This window comes from Silurus meridionalis, chromosome 6, assembly GCF_014805685.1.
Source record: "Silurus meridionalis isolate SWU-2019-XX chromosome 6, ASM1480568v1, whole genome shotgun sequence".
Classification (NCBI taxonomy): domain Eukaryota; kingdom Metazoa; phylum Chordata; class Actinopteri; order Siluriformes; family Siluridae; genus Silurus; species Silurus meridionalis.
In genome coordinates, this window is record NC_060889.1 from 10083493 (window position 1) to 10103629 (window position 20137).

At 39.7% G+C, this 20137-nt stretch overlaps 1 protein-coding gene across 4 annotated transcripts in view; it reads left to right on the forward strand.

Annotated features, from left to right (window-relative positions):
- The window catches only part of ctnnd2b (catenin (cadherin-associated protein), delta 2b), a 79474-nt gene that overhangs the window by 38675 nt on the left and 20662 nt on the right, over nt 1–20137 (forward strand). For 2 of the 4 annotated variants that reach the window (XM_046851563.1, XM_046851562.1), the window contains exons 6-12: nt 2932–3101; nt 6710–7232; nt 7330–7473; nt 8969–9203; nt 11702–11758; nt 18223–18355; nt 18978–19191. In XM_046851563.1, the coding sequence (XP_046707519.1) occupies nt 2932–3101; nt 6710–7232; nt 7330–7473; nt 8969–9203; nt 11702–11758; nt 18223–18355; nt 18978–19191 (1476 nt within the window). The remainder of the gene's footprint in view (nt 1–2931; nt 3102–6709; nt 7233–7329; nt 7474–8968; nt 9204–11701; nt 11759–18222; nt 18356–18977; nt 19192–20137) is intronic. The other 2 variants (XM_046851564.1, XM_046851565.1) reach the window with 1 other exon arrangement.

Sequence of the window (20137 nt, forward strand, 5' to 3'; positions counted from 1 at the left end):
AGTAGTGGTACTAAAGTAACCATTGCATGGCAGTACTAAGGTAGAGTGGCATTAATTCAACTCAAGCTTTATTTTCATTCTATCACATACACAGTGCAGGTAGTTGGTGTGAAAGAGGCAGATGTAGAGGACAGGTTGGTATGGAGACGGATGATCCGCTGTGGCGACCCCTAATGGGAGCAGCTGAAAGTAGAAGAAGAAGACATACACAGTATACAAAGGAACGAAATGTAGTTACTAATGGACCAAGGTGCATAGACTATGAACAGTAAGAGTAAACATTAGACATAAATAGAGTAACCATGAAACAAAGCAGAGCTCGATAAATATGCTGTAATTGGGATAAATATGTGGTTGAAATGTAAGTAATGTAAGAACAAAGGAAATTAAAGTTACTGCACAGTCAGGTGATCGTGTACAAATGTGTGCAATGTCTAGTGTGCATATTTTGACAGAATGTGAGGATGTGTATAGTAACCAGTAAACAGGTAAAGTCCCTGAATGCAGCTGTCTGCATGTGTGCTACAATGTGCATTTTTAATGCGTGTGTGTTTTAATGTTCATTGAGTGACCATTAATGTCCATAGAGCTTAGTTAAGGAGGTGGGAGGAAGGTCATGGGTGGCAGCAGGGTGTTTAGGGCTCTGACAGCTTAGTGAGGTGTTCTTTGAGAAGCAGCAGTGAGAAAAAGGGTTGAGTGGCAGTACTGAGGTAAAAACTTAAAGGTAGAGGAAGGTAGAGGTTTTGTGGCATCAGTAAGGTTACCAATGTATTATATGAGTAACAGTAGTGAGGCAGATTTTGAGTGGCAGCAGTGAGTTAGAGGTTGCAAAGTCAGTATAATGGTACACATTGTGTGGCAATGATGAGATAGAGATTGAGTGGCATTAGTGAGTTATTATTTTAGTAGCAGCAGGGAGGTAAAGGTAGAGTTTCAGTAGTGAGGTAGAGGTTGAGTGGCAGTTATTAGGAAGTAATTGAGTAGAAAACATTGAGGTAAAATTTGTGTGGGAGAAGTAAGGCGGTAATTGAATAGCAGTACTGAAGGTTGAACGGCAGTAATTAGGGAGCAGTTGAGTACGATTAGTAAGTTAGAGATTGAGTGACAGGACAGCAAACTGGACTATCGTCCCACACCTCCAGAACAGGTCCTATGTGCACTTAACTGAAGAGCTATGGTTATAATCTTTACTTATCGGTGGATATGTTTAAAGAATATCATAAAATGAAAACTGAATCTGAGTGATGGTAGTGAGAATTGAATTTGCCAGATGCAAGCAGGGATAATGGAGGCTTGCAGGTGTTCGCCTTTCTGGGCCTGCTCTCTATGCAGTTGCTATTCACCTCTTTTCACTGAGAGAATCCTCTGCCCTCTGCTGTATTTAGAGCATGTGGCACGCAGCACTACCTGTTATGCCACATTATGAATGTCAATAGCTTCATGTGTGAATTGCTGCTCTTGACCGTAAGTGGGCTATGACATTGCTCTCAGTTTGTGGCTTTTCTTCACGCCTACAAATCGGGGCACAAAAAATATCATTCCAAAGTAATCACATGTGCATTCATTGCGCTGAAAAGATTAGGCTGGTCTCATGTAAAACAGGCAGATGCTTACAGCGCAGCATGAAGGGTAGACATTTTAGAAAGGTTCGGAAAAGCCTTCAAATGTTACTGCTTGAGTTTTGTGACTATAGGAGAGAAAATAAATCTCTTTAAATGCCATACCTGAGCTAGTACCTTTATTAATACCTTTAACATCATATTTACACTGTATTTTCAACAAATTCAGTTGTTTTGTATGAGAATGTAATTGTCCAGATGGTCAATAGAAAAAGAAAAGAAAGCTGATGAAATCTTGACAGGCTTAAATCTGAAAATAGGTCAAGCAGAACCTTGATAAAATACCACAGAGATGAAACTTAGGTAAGTCATGCCCGGTCAACAGCTACCTAAATAAACAGGTCTCACAACTGCCATTCTATATGACAGCAGGAACTCGGCACAAATGGACTTTGTGTGATCGAGAGAGAGAGAGAGAGAGAGACAGAGAGAGAGAGAGAGAGAAAGAGAGGCAGCAACCTAGGGTTAAACATTTATGAATCCTGAAGCTTACTTCTTAAGAGCTCCAGGGAGTGCTCTCTACAGTGTCTGAAGTAGTTTAATAGTAAAGCAAAGCCATTACAAAAAAAGCTACAGTTGAGCTGCTATTGTGTTTTTGGGCTGGTTTAAAATTATCTAGATGCCTTTGTCATGTGATTTTGAAGTATGCTATTAAAAATGCAATATTACGTGATTGAGTTTTCCGATTGTGAACCTGAGTTACGGTAAATGTGTTAGACAATTCCAGAATGACTCTTGCAAGGCAGACAACTCTCTGCTGACCGGTTTTTGGCTTTTTCAGCTTTGTCAATAAAGTCATTTTGTACTGCCATCTTGTCAAACAGAAAGCCCTCTGTGGCACTGCCTAGCACCTATCATTTTTGAAGCATGGATTTCGTTCGAGCAGAAGCTTTTGTGGCAGAGTTTGTGCCTCCGGATCAGCATGAGCCCTCAGAACCAGCCGAGCAGCTCAGTCTCCTTCTGTGTCTGAGAGGAAGAGGCGGATTGGCAAACGTGATTTCTGCTCCTGCTGGCCCCATTCTTCATGACATGAGCTCACTGACTCCTCCAGTCCTGATTAATTATACATGCTCACTACATCCATCTCCATTCCTGAAACCTGGAAGGGAGAGGGCCGAGAGAGGGAGAAAGAGAGAGGGAGAGAGAAAGAATGCATCAAAAGAAGCAGGGTAGATAATAGTGATAGAGGGTGAGAAGGGAAATAAGCACAGGGATGGTGAGAAAGCAGCAAATAAAGTACATGATGACGGTAGCCTGCAAATCTAAACAAACAAGAAAGCAAAGACATACATGGTTTTTCTCCCCCACCCAGGAGCCGGCATCCTGTCCCAGAGTGCTTTACAGCTCAATAACCAGGAAGGCACCTTCCCCTATACTGCTGGTTACCATAGCAGCCAGACCCTGGCCCTGGGAGACCCGGCGACCTCCCAACCCCTAGCACGCGGTGCTCAGGTGGGAGGAGCCGTGCACAGCTACAATCAGGTAAGATTCTGAAACTACTACAATGCTAGTTTACACCCCCAGTCATCTGACTCAGGGATCCTTTGAGTTGCCTCTGTAGGGTTCCTTTAAAACGTCCATTCAAATTGTAACGATTCAGCATTCAGCATCTGAATGAATCTGAATAATAATAGGCCTACTATCTAATGTCATAACACTTTATTTTGATAATCCACATTAGACAATCAACCTAAAACTTGAAGTTGGCATCTGTAGACCTGTCATATGGCTTTCATTAAGCAAACTCTTAGCGCATTTTTTAATATGTTAATGGTTTGCGATTGATCTTCAGTAAAGAAATCTGTACACACTCTTTACATTATGAAATTATTTTCCTCAGTGCTCCCTGGAATTACTCGAGTTACTCAAGGAATCATTTCAGCCCTAATAATAACCTTATCCTAAGATTTTTTATTAATTTCAGCTGCAGCTACAAAAAACATCACATCACAGCATATCCATGTTTATTTCTCACTTTATCTTTTTAAAGTGTCTTTTTTTTTCCATCAAATTTGTCATCTGGTTGTGACCTACTTTCATTCCAGTATCATTTTTAAAGTTCATTTTGTTTGTAGAATTGCTTGACTCTGACTGCTTTATGGTTTTGAATAGCTGCCTAAGATTCACATAAAACTCATCAAATTGCCTTCATGTAGTAATCATATCTATTTAACCTCATTTGTGTTTAACACACAGACTGAAAGGCAAATCTTTATTTATTATATATGCTTTCTAGACACAGCACAAGGCCATTACATAATCAGAATCATCCAGAATCAGAATACTTTATTGAGCCGCTAGGGAAGTTGTTGGGTTGCAGTTTAAAGGTTGCAAATTATAATAAGAATTAAAGTAAAATAAAATAAAAAATAAGACCATTTGAAAAAAATATTCATATTAAATGATCTATTAAGTGAAAAAGTGTAGCAGCTTGAAATCGAATTTGGAGCAGCAGTGAAAACAGATTGTAAAAAAGTCAGACTACAGTGATAGCTATACAATTTATTGCACATATTAAAAATTGTATTATAGCACAAAAATTATTGCACATAATAATAGTTATTAATTACTTAATTAATTAAGTAAGATAGATAGATAATTAAAATAATAATGGATATGGAAAGGTTCATAATCTAGATCCATTTCTATGTCCAAGTGATAATGGTCATTAACTCGAAAAAGTAGTTTCATTTGAATATGCAAATATTTAATTCAGATCGAATTTAAATTAGGCAATTTTTCTTGGCAGGTCTGATACTGTGTATTCGATTTAGCTCATTATCTAATTATATAGACCTTCATGAGTCGAGTCACACATATCAGAGCTGCAAAATCACAAACTAGCAGCTTCTGACTTTTACTTGTGTCGATGCAAACCCCGTCTGTCCTCTCTCGTACAGTATGTTTTACCATGGGCCTAGAGACATGGTAGTTTATCCCAGTGTACAGGGAGTGCAGAATTATTAGGCAAGTTGTATTTTTGAGGATTAATTTTATTTGAGGATTTAATTTGAACAACAACCATGTTCTCAATGAACACAAAAAACTCATTAATATCAAAGCTGAATATTTTTGGAAGTAGTTTTTAGTTTTAGCTATTTTAGGGGGATATCTGTGTGTGCAGGTGACTATTACTGTGCATAATTATTAGGCAACTTAACAAAAAACAAATTCATACCCATTTCAATTATTTATTTTTACCAGTGAAACCAATATAACATCTCAACATTCACAAATATACATGTCTGACATTCAAAACCAAACAAAACAAATCAGTGACCAATATAGCCACCTTTCTTTGCAAGGACACTCAAAAGCCTGCCATCCATGGATTCTGTCAGTGTTTTGATCTGTTCACCATCAACATTGCGTGCAGCAGCAACCACAGCCTCCCAGACACTGTTCAGAGAGGTGTACTGTTTTCCTCCTTGTAAATCGCACATTTGATGATGGACCACAGGTTCTCAATGGGGTTCAGATCAGGTGAACAAGGAGGCCATATCATTAGATTTTCTTCTTTATACCCTTTCTTGCCAGCCACGCTGTGGAGTACTTGGACGGTGTGATGGAGCATTGTCCTGCATGAAAATCATGTTTTTCTTGAAGGATGCAGACTTCTTCCTGTACCACTGCTTGAAGAAGGTGTCTTCCAGAAACTGGCAGTAGGACTGGGAGTTCAGCTTGACTCCATCCTCAACCCGAAAAGGCCCCACAAGCTCATCTTTGATGATACCAGCCCAAACCAGTACTCCACCTCCACCTTGCTGGCGCCTGAGTCGGACTGGAGCTCTCTGCCCTTTACCAATCCAGCCACGGGCCCATCCATCTGGCCCATCAAGACTCACTCATTTCATCAGTCCATAAAACCTTAGAAAATCAGTCTTGAGATATTTCTTGGCCCAGTCTTGACGTTTCAGCTTGTGTGTCTTGTTCAGTGGTGGTCGACTTTCTGCCTTTCTTACCTTGGCCATGTCTCTGAGTATTGCACACCTTGTGCTTTTGGGCACCCAGTGATGTTGCAGCTCTGAAATATGGCCAAACTGGTGGCAAGTGGCATCTTGGCAGCTGCACGCTTGACTTTTCTCAGTTCACGGGCAGTTATTTTGCGCCTTGGTTTTTCCACACGCTTCTTGCGACCCTGTTGACTATTTTGAATGAAACGCTTGATTGTTCGATGATCACGCTTCAGAAGCTTGGCTATTTTAAGACTGCTGCATCCCTCTGCAATATATCTCACTATTTTTGACTTTTCTGAGCCTGTCAAGTCCTTCTTTTGACCCATTTTGCCAAAGGAAAGGAAGTTGCCTAATAATTATGCACACCTGATATAGGGTGTTGATGTCATTAGACCACACCCCTTCTCATTACAGAGATGCACATCACCTAATATGCTTAATTGGTAGTAGGCTTTCCAGCCTATACAGCTTGGAGTAAGACAACATGCATAACGAGGATGATGTGGTCAAAATACTCATTTGCCTAATAATTCTGCACTCCCTGTATACACTTATATTACATTGTACTATGTTTAATATAGTTGATACTTGTGTAAAAAATCAAGTCAAAGTTAATGGCAGTTTACTAAATGAATGATTATATATTGTATTTTATGTTATATTCTTTCTGAGTAGTGGTCATGAATCTGGTTTAATGATGAATGGTGGGATGATTAGCCTAGAGCATGTCTTGGTATTATATATTGAAAGACAAAACAATGCAATGCTTCTTTGGCACTCTTAGATTTTTCCGCTTGGCTGCATGTGCCAGCCATTAATTTGAAATAGACAACCACAGAAAACTTAACAGTTTTATACCTTGTACTTGGATTGGTTTTTTGTTTCATTTACAAGAGCAGCTAAATGCTAGCAAGGCTGATAAAACAAAGGCCTCTGTGAAAGTAGTATGCATGGTGTAACTCGGCCTAACTTGAACATATTAAAGTTTATATTTAATAAATGTTCTATTTTCATTTTCTTTTTTTGTTTAAATGAAAAGAAAAATACTGAAAGAAATGAATGATATGTAAATCAGTAATGTGTAAGGATTTAGAACTCCTAGTGTAACTCTTCTCTTACTGTTCACTCTGTTAGGTGACATCTAGCCGTGCAGTCCAGCTGGCGGGCAACGACCCGGGCACACATGCCCAGTCCCGAGACTCACTGGCTCAGAACCATGGCAGTGCTTTCCACTTGCCCGACACTCAGCCCTCAGTCTATTACTCATGTGCCACCCTGCCAGCCCAGCGTGTGAGCTCTCCACTGTCCATGCAGCCCCTGGGTTCACCCTCCAAACTTCAGAGGCTTGGCTCTGCCTCGGATATGCCCAGCTATGCCACTCTGCAGCGGGTTTCCTCACCCAAGCAGTCACCCAGCCGCCTAGCCAAATCCTACAGCACCAGTTCGCCCATTAACATGGCGGCTGGAGGGGCAGCTTCGACCTCACTTGGGCAGGCCAATGCCACTGGCTCCTCCCCCCTCCACCAGCTCAGCTCAGCTGTGGGCAGCTACGCCACACTTTCACCTGCTAAACGCATGCTGCATTCCTCCGACCAGTACAAGATTTCCCATGAGCTCTATGCCAACGCTACCCTGCAGAGGCCTGGCAGTCTGGCAGGTGTGCACTATATCCCTTACAGCACATACAGTGTACATACATTAATACCTGCCAACTCCATAATACATTCATTTGTTTGTGTGTATGTCGTGTCCAGGTTCCAGGGGCTCATACAGCAGTCAGCACAGCCACCTGGGCACAGAGCTGCGCCCCCTGCAGTCTCCTGAGCACCACATCGATCCCATTTATGAGGACAGGGTCTACCAGAAAGCACCACTGAGGAACTTCACCCAGGGTCAGGGTAAGACAGCACATGACAAGTCTTTCAAGTTTCTCTTTTATTTATTTATTTTTTTTTTACTTACTTTTATGCAAATGTGATGACAAAAGAATTCCATGCTGGCTTTCAGTTTTTCTTTTTTAAACAGAAATCTCTTTCACACCTCAGGTAGTGACAGGTAGTGTTTGAAGCTGTCTGAGCAGTGACTACAAACAAACTGACTTTATTACTTCAGCATCAACATATTGTGCAAGAAGATGATTTTTGTCACAGTTTTTGTTTTTTTTTGGAAACTGTTAAGCTCTTAAATACAAATGTACCACCTGTGAGTATTTATTATATATTATTATCATATGATTTTGTAAACCTATTTTCACCGCACAGACGCAACAAGAATAGTATTTTCTTAATAATGTTTCTACCAGCAACCAGTGGTTGTGACTTTCAATTGAGGTTTTTGTTTGCTTCTTAAAATGTCTTTTTTTTTTTTTTAGCTTTTTTAGTTTAGCTTTTAAAAAATCCATCCAAATTGTTTTTTTTACTTGCGCACAGCTTGAGTTTTCATTTCTTGTCCGCCATCCAATAGTTTTCTGTTCATTTTTTTGTTACATTAGGTAAACAGGGAGCTGAATACATGCCATACTGCCACAATTTATTTTCAATACATTCAACAGGCTGCTTAATAAAGTTAATTATAAAATGGTGTAATAAACTCGGAACTTAATCAAGCATAAACTCTCCTCTGAAAACGAAGCTCCCTCTTTATTTCGAGAGGTTTAAGGGTTCAATTGTATTTTTTAAATAATTGCTATTTCTAATCATGCCATGTTTCACGAACTAAGCATACTACCTTGTGCTAAAACTTTACATGCTCAGTCTCTCTCTCTCTCTCTCTCTCTCTCTCTCTTTATCTCTGTCATTCTCTTTCTGCTGCTTTAAGAGCACATTTGCTGGCTTATTCAATCAGGTTAAAGAAAGAACTCCATTGATACGCAAGGTCAGCAGCAAATATAAGACAAGTGATTTAAAAACTCCATACTACATAATGCTGTGGGTGGCACAGTTTTTATATCATGATGTCGATGCACAGCTTTTCTATTTGTATATGGTGCCAAGCGTCTGACTGAATCTGCATACTGATAACAGCCTTTAATAAAACGTACATATTAAACGATCGCAAACTCTATGCAAACATAGTGTCATTAGTTTCAATGATTGTTTTTCGATATTTAAATCAGTTCATAAAGAATACCTAAGGCACATTCAGGCAGTGCCTATATTTCCATTGACAATGCAGAAATCGCTCTAATGTATTGTATTGAATTGTGCACTGTTACACTCCTGCAATAGTGTATAATGACATTTGAGTTCACAATCAGGTGCACAGATTCTTGTATATTTTGCCTCTCTTTTTAATTTCATTTAATTTTTTTTACGTTGTGCGATAAAGTTAGCTTTCAGACCCCTTTTGTATTTTCACTAAGACCTGTCATGCACCTATCATTATGTGCCCCAGCTCCATCGTCCCCTGGCGTCGAGCCCATCCCCCTGCAGCGCACAGGCAGCCAGAACGCCACAGGCACCTTTCCTCGCTCCAATTATGCTGCCGCGCCCGACTACGCCAACCCATATCGCACGCTGCAGTTCTGCCCCTCGACTGACTCGCCCTACAGCAAATCAGGACCTGCACTGCCGCCCGAGGCCACGCTAGTCAGGTCACCCTCTGTGGACAGCATCCAAAAGGACCCCAGGTGAGTAGAAGCCTCCATTTCACATTCAGTCGGTGACTGAAGAGAGATCAAATGACCTTAGCAATATTGTCTCTCTCTCTCTCTCTCTCTCTCACACACACACACACACACACACACACACACACACACACACACACACACACACACAGTATTAATGAAATGCTGAACAGCACAACTCACTTATTAATTCACTCTCCAGCTGCCTTGAGGTCACCCTATTTTAACTGCACAATCCATACTTGCGTGACAAAGTCAGCTAGTCAGTATACATGATCCTTGCTGCCCTTCTTATTGCTGTACGATGTACATTAACGCCTTATAAGAGCTACAGTAATTCCTAAGCATCAAGGGGTGAGAGATATAGAAGGGGCTTTGTTATTTTTGTTTTTTTTTATTGTTTTTCCTCGCCCTTGTTTGTTTTGTTGATTTTTTTTGCCATCTCTTTTGTTTACCCTTCATGTTTAAGTTTTTATCTCGCGCGCACAATGTCAGTGGAGCGGAACCCAAATGGCGTGTGATGCGTTGTATTTATCGAATGCAGCCACAACATGCACATTTGATTTGCTACTTTTTTCGAAACGCTCACCAAGATTTATATTTAAAAAAACTTTGCACAAAAATTTAAGTACAGATACACTATATGGACAAAAGTATAGGGACACCTGACTCTTCCAGCCATATGTGGTTCTTTCCCAAACTGTTAGCACACTGTTGGCGGCACACAATTATAAAGGACGTCTTTGAATGGAGCAGCATTAAATCTTTTTTTTTTCACTTGAAGACCCAAACCTGATCAAGCATGACAATACCCCTGTGCACATGGGTTGAAGTGGAAGACCTTGAGTGACTTTCCTCATCATACATTAGTTTGTGACTTTACTAAAACTCTTGTGGCTGAATGAACACAAATCTCCACAGTCACAGCTTCAGTATATAAAGGAGAGGTGGATGCTGCATTATCACTTCTTTCACAAACGAATCCTTATAAAACTTGCAGGTCTTACAAAATTAACACATTTGATTTATAAACCTATTACTAATTTTTTAAAATTGCTATTTTAATAATACCCATATGAATTAGGTTTTTAAAAGGGGGGAAATTACACTGCACAAATGTCATTTCGGCAGCTAATAGACCTTTTTCACACTTCTGTGTTACGGATGAAGAAGCTGGCTGGCTTGTCAAACGCATTTTGGCGGGACAGCACATGTTTAATCTGTTCATTCAAATCGAGAGGGTGTATTTCCAAGTTTATGGCGTTTACACCCAGTGGTTTTTGAGTATTATAATTTTTTTTTTAAATGACTACAGATTTACATATTGCCTCTTAAAATGTAAAAATGCTGATCTCATGAAGGCGTTTCTTTCACACAAGAACTCCTGGTGGGAAAGGAGCGAAAGCCAAAGTACAAATGTTTGCGTGAATTATTTGTGCATTCATGGGCACTGCATTGTTTTCCGAGCCGTGTTCGCTGGCATCGTTTGGAACAGTTCTATTTCCCCTATTTGTAACACAGAAGTATTGAAAAAAGTCTTGGTACACAAAATACTCTTTGCTTAAATTGTATTTCAAATGTGCTGTTCTTCTGCTCACTAATGATCCAGTTGTGTAATAATTACATTTCAATTATCCTTGGGCCCCCACACTGTGTGTGCAGTGCAGTGCACATCCCACCTCTACACCACTGGTGAAACCTAATTGCTTTGAGGTGTTTGTGATTCTTTCATCCAAACGGTGCGCTGTGTGTTTCAGCATTTGTCGCAAAAAATCGTTCAATTCTTTTCAGCTTGATGGAGTCAGTTTGGTAAGTCGTTACCAGGATTGAACATGTCAGGGTCAGTCTGATGCGCCATCCTACGTTTCCTGTATCTTTAAATGTTTAGATAACTACATATACTCAGTAGAGCACATACACCTTATTATTATTTATTATTAGGATTATTGTAGAGACATCTTCAATAAGCCAAAACACACACTGGCAGTTTTATTGATAAAGTTGTAGTAGTTTTGTATACTGAAGACTGTAGTCCATGTTGTTGCTATACATTGAAAACTTATTGGAAAGGAAGCGAACCAGGGAATTGGGCCACCAGGTTTTATTGTGGTAAAGGATTATTCTCAGCAAAGCAGTGACACTGGAACTGGAGTATGTGAGTGTGGGTGTGTGGAGTGGAGGTATAAGGTATATAAGGTATAAGATGGTGGAAGTAATTAGATTTGAAATCCTGACACCGCCATCAAGCATGCTATAGGATATCCCACACTCAGAACTACAAATGACCGTCCACTGCAATGATGAGATCTTCTTGTTTAAACACGCAACCTGATTGTGCATGCTCAAAGCAAATTGTGTGCAAGTGTGGAAGAAAGTTCAAATCAATACCTTTATTTTTTCTTTTTTTTTTTTTTCTTTTTTTTTTAATAAATGTCAAACCCCTTTGTGCTAGCCACCTACCCTTTCTCTTTTTTTCTCTCTCTCTGCCTGTCTCCTGATAGGTACGACCCTGAATTCCTTGTCTGGAATCAAAATCAAGCCGAACAAAGAATGACAAAGTAATGCAGCTTTTTATTTTACATTCTCCTTTTCATCTATTTTCTCTTCTCTCCTACTCTAAAGCTGTTATATAAAAGGCACACTGTTGGAGCACACCACTGCATGTAAAAGGAAAGAAAACAATCAAATACACGAGTCCATTTATAAATGCAGAACAGATCTGAAACCCTCCAGTTCACATTTTGAATAAGATTAGGGATCAAATCACACCTAATGATGTTGATTAATGTGAGTAGATCAGAATCAGTACACTGAAGTGAGGTTTTATGGATGGTGTTTTGGATCACCTAAATAGTGTCTTTTTTTTTTTTTTTTTTGCCATACCATCGCAATAGCGCCATCGTGTTCTCCATTGTTTCTTACCATTTCATATTTTAGCATGATTATTTGCAAAAATTTGTAAATATCTATTATTTTGGAAGTACCTCAACCTCAAAATGTTTGAATATGTATAACAGAAAAAATATAAATAGTCATGTAGTGGAGTTGGTGATGTCAATTTTGATGCCTTGCAAGTTTCTTTATAGTTTTTAGATTGAACTCATTTAAGCTGACCTTTACTGTTGGTAAGTCAATATTTTGTGTAGAGTGCTATTACATTCTTTAGTTACTGTATTTTGTTCTTTCTCAATCACGCGTAACTTTATGACTACTGAGAGGTGAAGTGAATAACACTAATTGTCTCTTCATCGTGGCACCTGTTAGTGAGGGGGATATATTTGGCAGGAGGTGAACATTCTCAAAGCAGGAAAAAATGAGCAACGTAAGGATTTGAGTGAGTTTGATGAGGGCATATTGTGACGGCTGGACGACTGGGTCAGAGCATCTCCAAAACTGCAGGTCTTGTGGCATGTTTTGCGGTCTGCAGTGGTCAGAATCTATTGAAAGTGGTCCAAGGAAGAAACAGTGGTAAACCAGCGACAGGGTCATGTGCGGCTGAGGCTTATCGATGCAAGTGGATAGAAAAGGCTGGACCGTGTGGTCCGACCCAACAGACGTGCTACTGTAGCTCAAATTGCTGAAGAAGTTAATGCTGTTAATGATCAATGGATTTGACAGCAAGAGGGGGACCAACACCATATAGGCAGGTGGTCATAATGTTATGCCTGATTGGTGTATGTAGTCTGCTACATAATATGACAAATACACCATTGTTATTTTTTTTCTTCTTAAAAAAATTACCTTTAAAATATAATGTTTCATGGTAGAAATGCTGCGCCACGCATCCATCCTTTCATGTGGGTTTTTGGTTCAGAGTCGGTTCAGATTATACATGGCATCGAAAGGTAATCCCTCACAGTTGACAGCCTGATGGAAGCTCAGTCCTGATCACTTCACTTGAACAGTTGCCCTGTGGCACTGTTCACATGTGTACTAAATTGCCCATGGTGTGAGCTTCTCCATCTCTTAAAGAGGGGTCAGGGTGAGTCAGAACTTCACAATGCACCCGAATCACTTCTTCTCCTGCCAGCTCCGAGCGTTCAGACTAATATAGTGTGTGTTACCCCTGGGAGAGTTACAGTACTGTATGTTGGCATCTGAATTTGAGTTATGAAGAATGTGTAAGTATTTGGAAAGATGCTCGGTTTTTGTACTCGTATACACTACTAGGATGGATTTGAAATGAAGAAATCCGGCTGTGTAGACATTGAACATTTACATGAATTATTCAGGAATTGATACAGTTGTGATATACAGCATTCAGTACTTGAAATGACAGTTAGCAAGCAATTTTTGTTGTTGTTGTTGTTGTTGTTGTATTCTGAAATAAATACATTTACTGAGCATAGAAATCTCGAGCACTAAATAATTTAGGCAGGTTGTGCAGTAAACCGGCAGAGTCACCAGACAAGAGCAGCCACATGCTCATTAGCGTGCTTGTTTCTACACTGTGCTCACTTCAGCGGCTAAACCACAAGGCACAGTTTCAGCAATTACATGGACTGATAAGCTCTCTCCTGTTTACCATGTTAAGTGTATTCAGCGTGTCGCTCAGCATGACAGATCACCCCGAGCTAGTTGTACATTTGTACGACGCACAAATATTTTGTTTCCGTCAATCCGCCGTCAAGTGCGTAGTAAATTTTCAGAACATGCACTCATGGCTCGGAGTGAAACGACAAACCAGATGTCAGCACTATTTACCGTGAGAGAGAGAGAGAGAGAGAGAGAAAAGAGCAAAAAAAAATTTCACAAATCATTGCCTCAGTGATTCAGCTGTCTATATGCCTTTTTATGTTCAGAAAAGGCATGTCTGAGTGGGACGATGATTCATCGAAACATTTTTTTTTTTTGGTCTTTTCTTTGCCCGTTTTGGTGTCTTTTAGCATTTTTTTTTTTTTTTTTATCATGGCTGCATCAGAGCATTTGCACCCACCCCCCCTTACCCCAACCCTTCATGCATCCTCCCATCCAAGCTGCTTTTGATATACATAGACGTTTGCAAAATATCGCTCCATTAGATCCATTTCTAAACATCATATTCAGTCAGGCATCTTCCAGACATGCATAATTTATACATTTTTTATATGATTTTTTTTTTTAACACAACAGTCATGCAACACAACAGTCAGTGGTCTATGAGAAAATCAGTCGCACCCTGCCGGAGCCCCAAGGGGTTGTTTAGGATGACAGGATGCAGTCTGGCAGTGGGTATTGTGGTGATAATGGTTTGGCTATGGGGCTTAAAGATAGGCTCACCTGACTGAACCTGAACAAAAGCCTGAAACAAAGAGCTGCTACAAACAGAAGAGTTAGTCTCAACCCACTGGCTATCCAAATGTTTCATTAGTTTATGCTCAGGGATTTCAGCCTACAGGCCTGCCCTGCCTACTGTTGCACAGGTCTTTCCTCTCTCTCTCTCTCTCTCTCTCTCTCTCTCTCTCAGTATTGTCTGTCTCTCTCTTTCTCTCTCTATCTAATCAGCTGCTTTAATAAGAAGCTGTGCTTAATTCAAAATATGCTGATAAGAAGACTCCTTTGTAATTTGGTCATAATTCAGCCCAGGCCAGCATAATTGTAGTCTCCGTCTGGGAGGCTGAAAGGATGTGACGCACTTCTGGTGCGCAAGCAGTCTGCTAACCTTATCTTTTGGGAGGTGAGGTAATGGGAGTAGCTTCTACCAGCACACAGAGCACTTACATATCCGACCGCAAGAGAATGAAATCAGCGAGCCTGTAATGAAAAAGTGCTCGGCCCTCTGTAGCGTGAAGATGCCATTTCTCAGCCAAAGTGCTCCCTGGCCACCAAAGAGGAATGCCATCATGGTGGGACTGTGTTCCCACATGGCATTCGATTATTCATGCGTGGTTCATCTTTCCTTCCCGGGCCAGTAGAACAGCTTTGGATTGGTGCTGCTGTGGATTGGATTGGTGCTACATTTACAGTAGAGAGAAAGAGTAAGAGAGTAGGAGAGAGAAACAGAGAGTGGTCTTGCATCACCTTTCTGCTCATGTTATGCATGTTTCTGTTTGGCTCCTCCGCTTGAGAATGACTCAGCAGTCTGCTTTATAATATCAGACAGAAAATACAGACTTTGTCTCTGTTTTGTCTCAAACTAGACACTAAAGCAACAATTACAGAGGATTGAGCATATAATTATGCCCATGGTAAGAAAAGTATCATATAAGATGATGTTAATTATGATTACTCTGGCTAATAACCTTTAGAATTGTAATAAACGTGAAAGGTCAGCAATAATGACTGTGTCCTTTTTGAGAGATGTTGGACCTTCTGTAATATACCAATTATATATAGTATACGATACGATTCCTTGAGTTACTTAAGTAATTAGAATACAATAAAGCTCTGGGGTCTCATTTATAAACATGGCGTACACCTAAGACGATGCTGAAAACGTGCTCACGCCTCTTTCCTTGCAAAGGATGTGCACACTATCTTATTATATTTTTTAGAAACCATACAAATAAAAAATACATAAATAAATTATAAATGAGACCCCTAGACAGGTAAACGAAGAAAATAGAAAAATGGAGGAATGGAGAGAAAACAGAGTTTCCAAAGTTTTGGATCATTTCAAACTTAAAGAAAACACTGTACAGTGAGTTTACTTTTTTTTTTTTTTTTTTTTTTTAGTAATTTGAAATTGAGTTGTATATATTCTTTTAGATTTTTTTATTTACATATTTGTATATGTATTTTGATGTAATACGGCAAATAAATGCACTAAATGGTTTTAGTTTTCACAGATTGCAATTTGAGCAATAAAAGTGTAAATTTTCCTAAAAAAGGAAAGAAAGCACAAGTACAAAGTACTTGATTAATCTATGGACTAATCGGTAGAATACTCTATTAAAATAACAATCTAAAATAATCTGCAGCCCTAATATATAGTCTTTAAGTGTTTATTCATACTTACTTTTCACAGCATTTGATGAGACAATAATAACCCCAAATTGTCACATGGATTCACACCAGTACTGATCTCTATCTGGAGACCATCTGGTTCTATAACCCTATTTTCTACTCTAGATAATAATTTGGCCTGTTTGATGTAACTGGGTCACAGTGTGATTGGGTAATTTATCAGAAACCACTTTCTTATTTACTACATTAACATTGAACATTTCCCTTTCTTGCTCTTAGTGACGCCATTTTGACGGCCCCCAATTCTTTGAAGCCCAGTTCAATACAGTGGGATCGTGTGCCAAATTTCATTGGATTTATTCAAAACCATGCAGTGCATCTCGAAATTGTGGCCCACATGTGCACTAAACCCTGCATGCCTTCAATAAGATCATCATTTGTATGTTCGAAATGTAGCTGAACTTTAAAACACAGCAGGCTATTCAGCAGGCTACATTAAGAAATATAAATATAAATTCCTAGACTAGATTATGGACAAAATGCATAAATATTGTATTTTGTGTTGTTTACAGCATGACATAGACTTCATTAAATGCTGTATATATGCATTCAATAACATTATAAACAGTGGTGTAAAGAAAATCTCCAGTGACCCCATCACTATTCTAGTGAGGTTGTGATTTTTTGAACAACATCTGAATGAAAGTGTGTTTGTGCCACCGACTCTGCCATGCTGTCATACTCTCATCAGGTTGCCTGCAATCTTCACTAATAAGAACTGTGAGCATGAAGCACTCCTCTGAGTTCAGCACACTGGCTGCTTATCACTGTGTGTGATCCTGTGTACATGACTCCGAGCAACACTGCAGGGTCTCAGGCCTCATTTACATTGCTCTTTATAGCCAAAGGGTGGATTGTATAAGTACATGAAGGAGAGAAAAAGAGGGAAGTTAATCCCATGTGTATTTTATTTGCTCTGTTCCCAAAAGGTCATTTGTCGGTTATGGCTGCAGTTGAGCACTCAGAGTAATTTTGTTGGATGGCAGTGAAATGGGATGTACTACACTAGAGTTTTCCCAGGGCTCCTGTTAGCTGTTGGTCCTTCTTAAGGCTTTCCTGCAAGCTCACATCCTCTGAATCAAACAGGATGACAGATTTTTCTTTTTCTTTTTTTGTAATCTGTCCATACCCCCAACCCATGGCAGTTTTTCTCTCCACTGAATCTCCTTTTCATTTCTTTTGCCTTCTCTTTCTGTCAGTCAAGATTTTTGCACTTTCACTCACACTTTTTTTTTTAATGTAAATTGCAACTCCTTGGCGTCTTTGAAAAAGACCGTTTTGTCTGCGAGCAAAGCAGGAAGAAAGACAGAGAAAGTGAAAATGAGAAAACAAGAAGAGAAAAGATGCCTTGTCCTGTTGGTGTACAGCATGTGTGTTTCTCTGAGCAGATGTCAGAAAGGCATGTTGCCATTGTCTTTTCAGCCTGCAGTCTGTTTCCATTAGAAAGGTACAGGTACATGATCATGGGTTCTGTGCTGCATTGCTAGTACCCTGTGCATGCAGCACCAGTCAGAGGCTCAGCCACCTCCAGGTTGCTGTGGGAAATGATGAGGCTAGCAGTGGCAAGGAGCAATCATACAGGGCTAGTGCAATCAGCAGTGATGGAAGCTGTCATTGCTGGGAGGATGTTATACCTTGAATAAAATTTTCTCCAGAGAGAACAAAAAGGTTCTATGGCACATTTCAGTTACTCATGTCTTTTTTTTTTTGTCTTTAATTGTGTTACCCAAATTCATTCTACTCCATGTTCACAGCTTTATTGGTTTTGTTTCTTAAAACCATTCCCGTATCAGTTTGTTTGTCATTTATTTATTTATTTATTTTTTAACTGCAAAGGAAAGTTAGAGTCAAGTGCAACCGCCTAGCAGCCACAGGTACCTTGAGATGCAGGCGAGAAAGAAAAAAGATAGTCCTTTATGTGCATTCCTTAAAAGACAAATGCAAATGTTTTGCGTATTTGGCGCGGAGCTCTTTAAATTGTTGCTGTTCTTTAATGGTGTGGGATTCCTCCACATGGTGTGGACTGTGTGTTTGTGTGTGTGTGTGTGTGTGTGTGTGTGCGTGTGTTGCTGTTTAGGGAGTTTGGCTGGAGAGATCCTGAGCTGCCTGAAGTGATCCAAATGCTACAGCACCAGTTTCCATCTGTGCAGTCTAATGCTGCAGCCTACCTGCAGCATCTGTGCTTCGGAGACAATAAGATCAAATCAGAGGTAAAGCACACAGACACATACCGCAGACGCCATGTTACGATTTCCTCTTTCGGCTTCAGAATTTTTTTTACTGACCGAATTAAGTAGTGAATTTATATATAATTCATTACTCAATTATACTCAATTTGATACTATAATTAGGTCCTCAGTACGAGGCCTTAATTCATACATTACATTGTCGAGTGTCTGTGTATCTGTATTATAACTGTTTCTGGTGAGCCATGCCCTTTGTCTTTCATTTGTCTTTCATTCAAATTGTCAATTGGGTATATAGCAGCAACCTTTTCACGCCATTTTATCGGGTCAATCTATCATATAGTAGGTCATTTTTAAGATATACATTTACTGATCGATGCCTATCTGAACACCCTATGCAATATTTATTTGGGTGGTGGAGCATTTTCAAAACAGCAGTGATATGATAGTGTGTGCGGTGTTAGTACAAGTGTATCAGCCACAGCAGTCTGTAAATTGTGGTCTGATGCACTTATTGCAGAATGCTCTGAGGATATTAAAAACCCTCCCACGGATAAACAGACAGAGGTTGATTTTGAAAGAAAAATGGTCCGGTAGAAAACCAGTAGTTTTTTAGTAGTGCGCTTTCTTGTACTGTTTGCTTCAGATACGAAGACAGGGAGGCATCCAGCTGCTGGTAGACCTTTTGGATCACAGGATGAGTGACGTGCACCGTAGCGCTTGCGGTGCGTTGAGAAACTTGGTCTATGGCAAAGCCAACGACGACAACAAGATCGCACTGAAGAACTGTGGGGGCATCCCAGCCCTGGTGCGCCTCCTTCGCAAAACAACCGATGTGGAGATCAGAGAGCTGCTCACAGGTATCTCTCGCCATCTGACATCCCTAAATCTCTTAGTCTTCTATATCACAATGCATTTGTGTCATCATCCCATTATCGTGAATGAAATGCATTTCAAAAGAAATGCCTGATTTGTTCATTAGCTCTCTAAATTAGCAGTAGCTGAGCACAGCAACCTTTCGATGCATAGTTAATGATCTGCTAATTAGTGACAGTTCTGGAAATTACTGACAGATAATACATGTACTGAAAGTCACACCTTGTAAGAACATTTTTCTAATGTGTGCAAGAAACAGGCATTTTTCTTAAAGCTTTGTTTAAGGATTTGTGTAAAGGTCAGTCCTCTGAAGCGGTTCTTTAAAACATGAAAGAAAACACGGCTTTATTTTTCTAGAGTAGACATTTCGTAAATGTCAAACACAAAATTTAAAAAACGCTCGTGCAAGAGAGCATCCTTCACAAGGGTTTAACACGGGCAGTAATCAACACGTCCATCAACATAATAATGAAGTTCAGAGCAACAGTCAAGGCACTTAAAATTGATAGAGGCAAAATGCATCAGAGCCAAAGGGCTTTGTTTCATTAAAAATCCCTGCAGCGTTTAACCACCGTTTGCAACACGGCACAGGAAATAGTTTTTATATACAGTTTTAGCTGATTGAGGTCTTTTTTACAGACTGTCAGGCGCTTTTCAAGCAATCATTGCTTTGAGCACCAAAGAAAATGTAGATAAAGTCTGTTAATGGCATTTACAGTTACATTTTGAAAGTACTGGAATGGCAAAGACAATTTTATATATGTGTGTGTGGACAAAAGGTTGTGGACACCTTGACCCTAAGATTTGTTTGCTTTTTAGCATCCCATTCCACATTTATTCAGTATTTGCAGTTATAATACCCTCCACTCTTCTAGAAAAATGTTACACTAGATTTTGGAGTGTGCTTTGTCATGCTGAAATGAAGAGAAA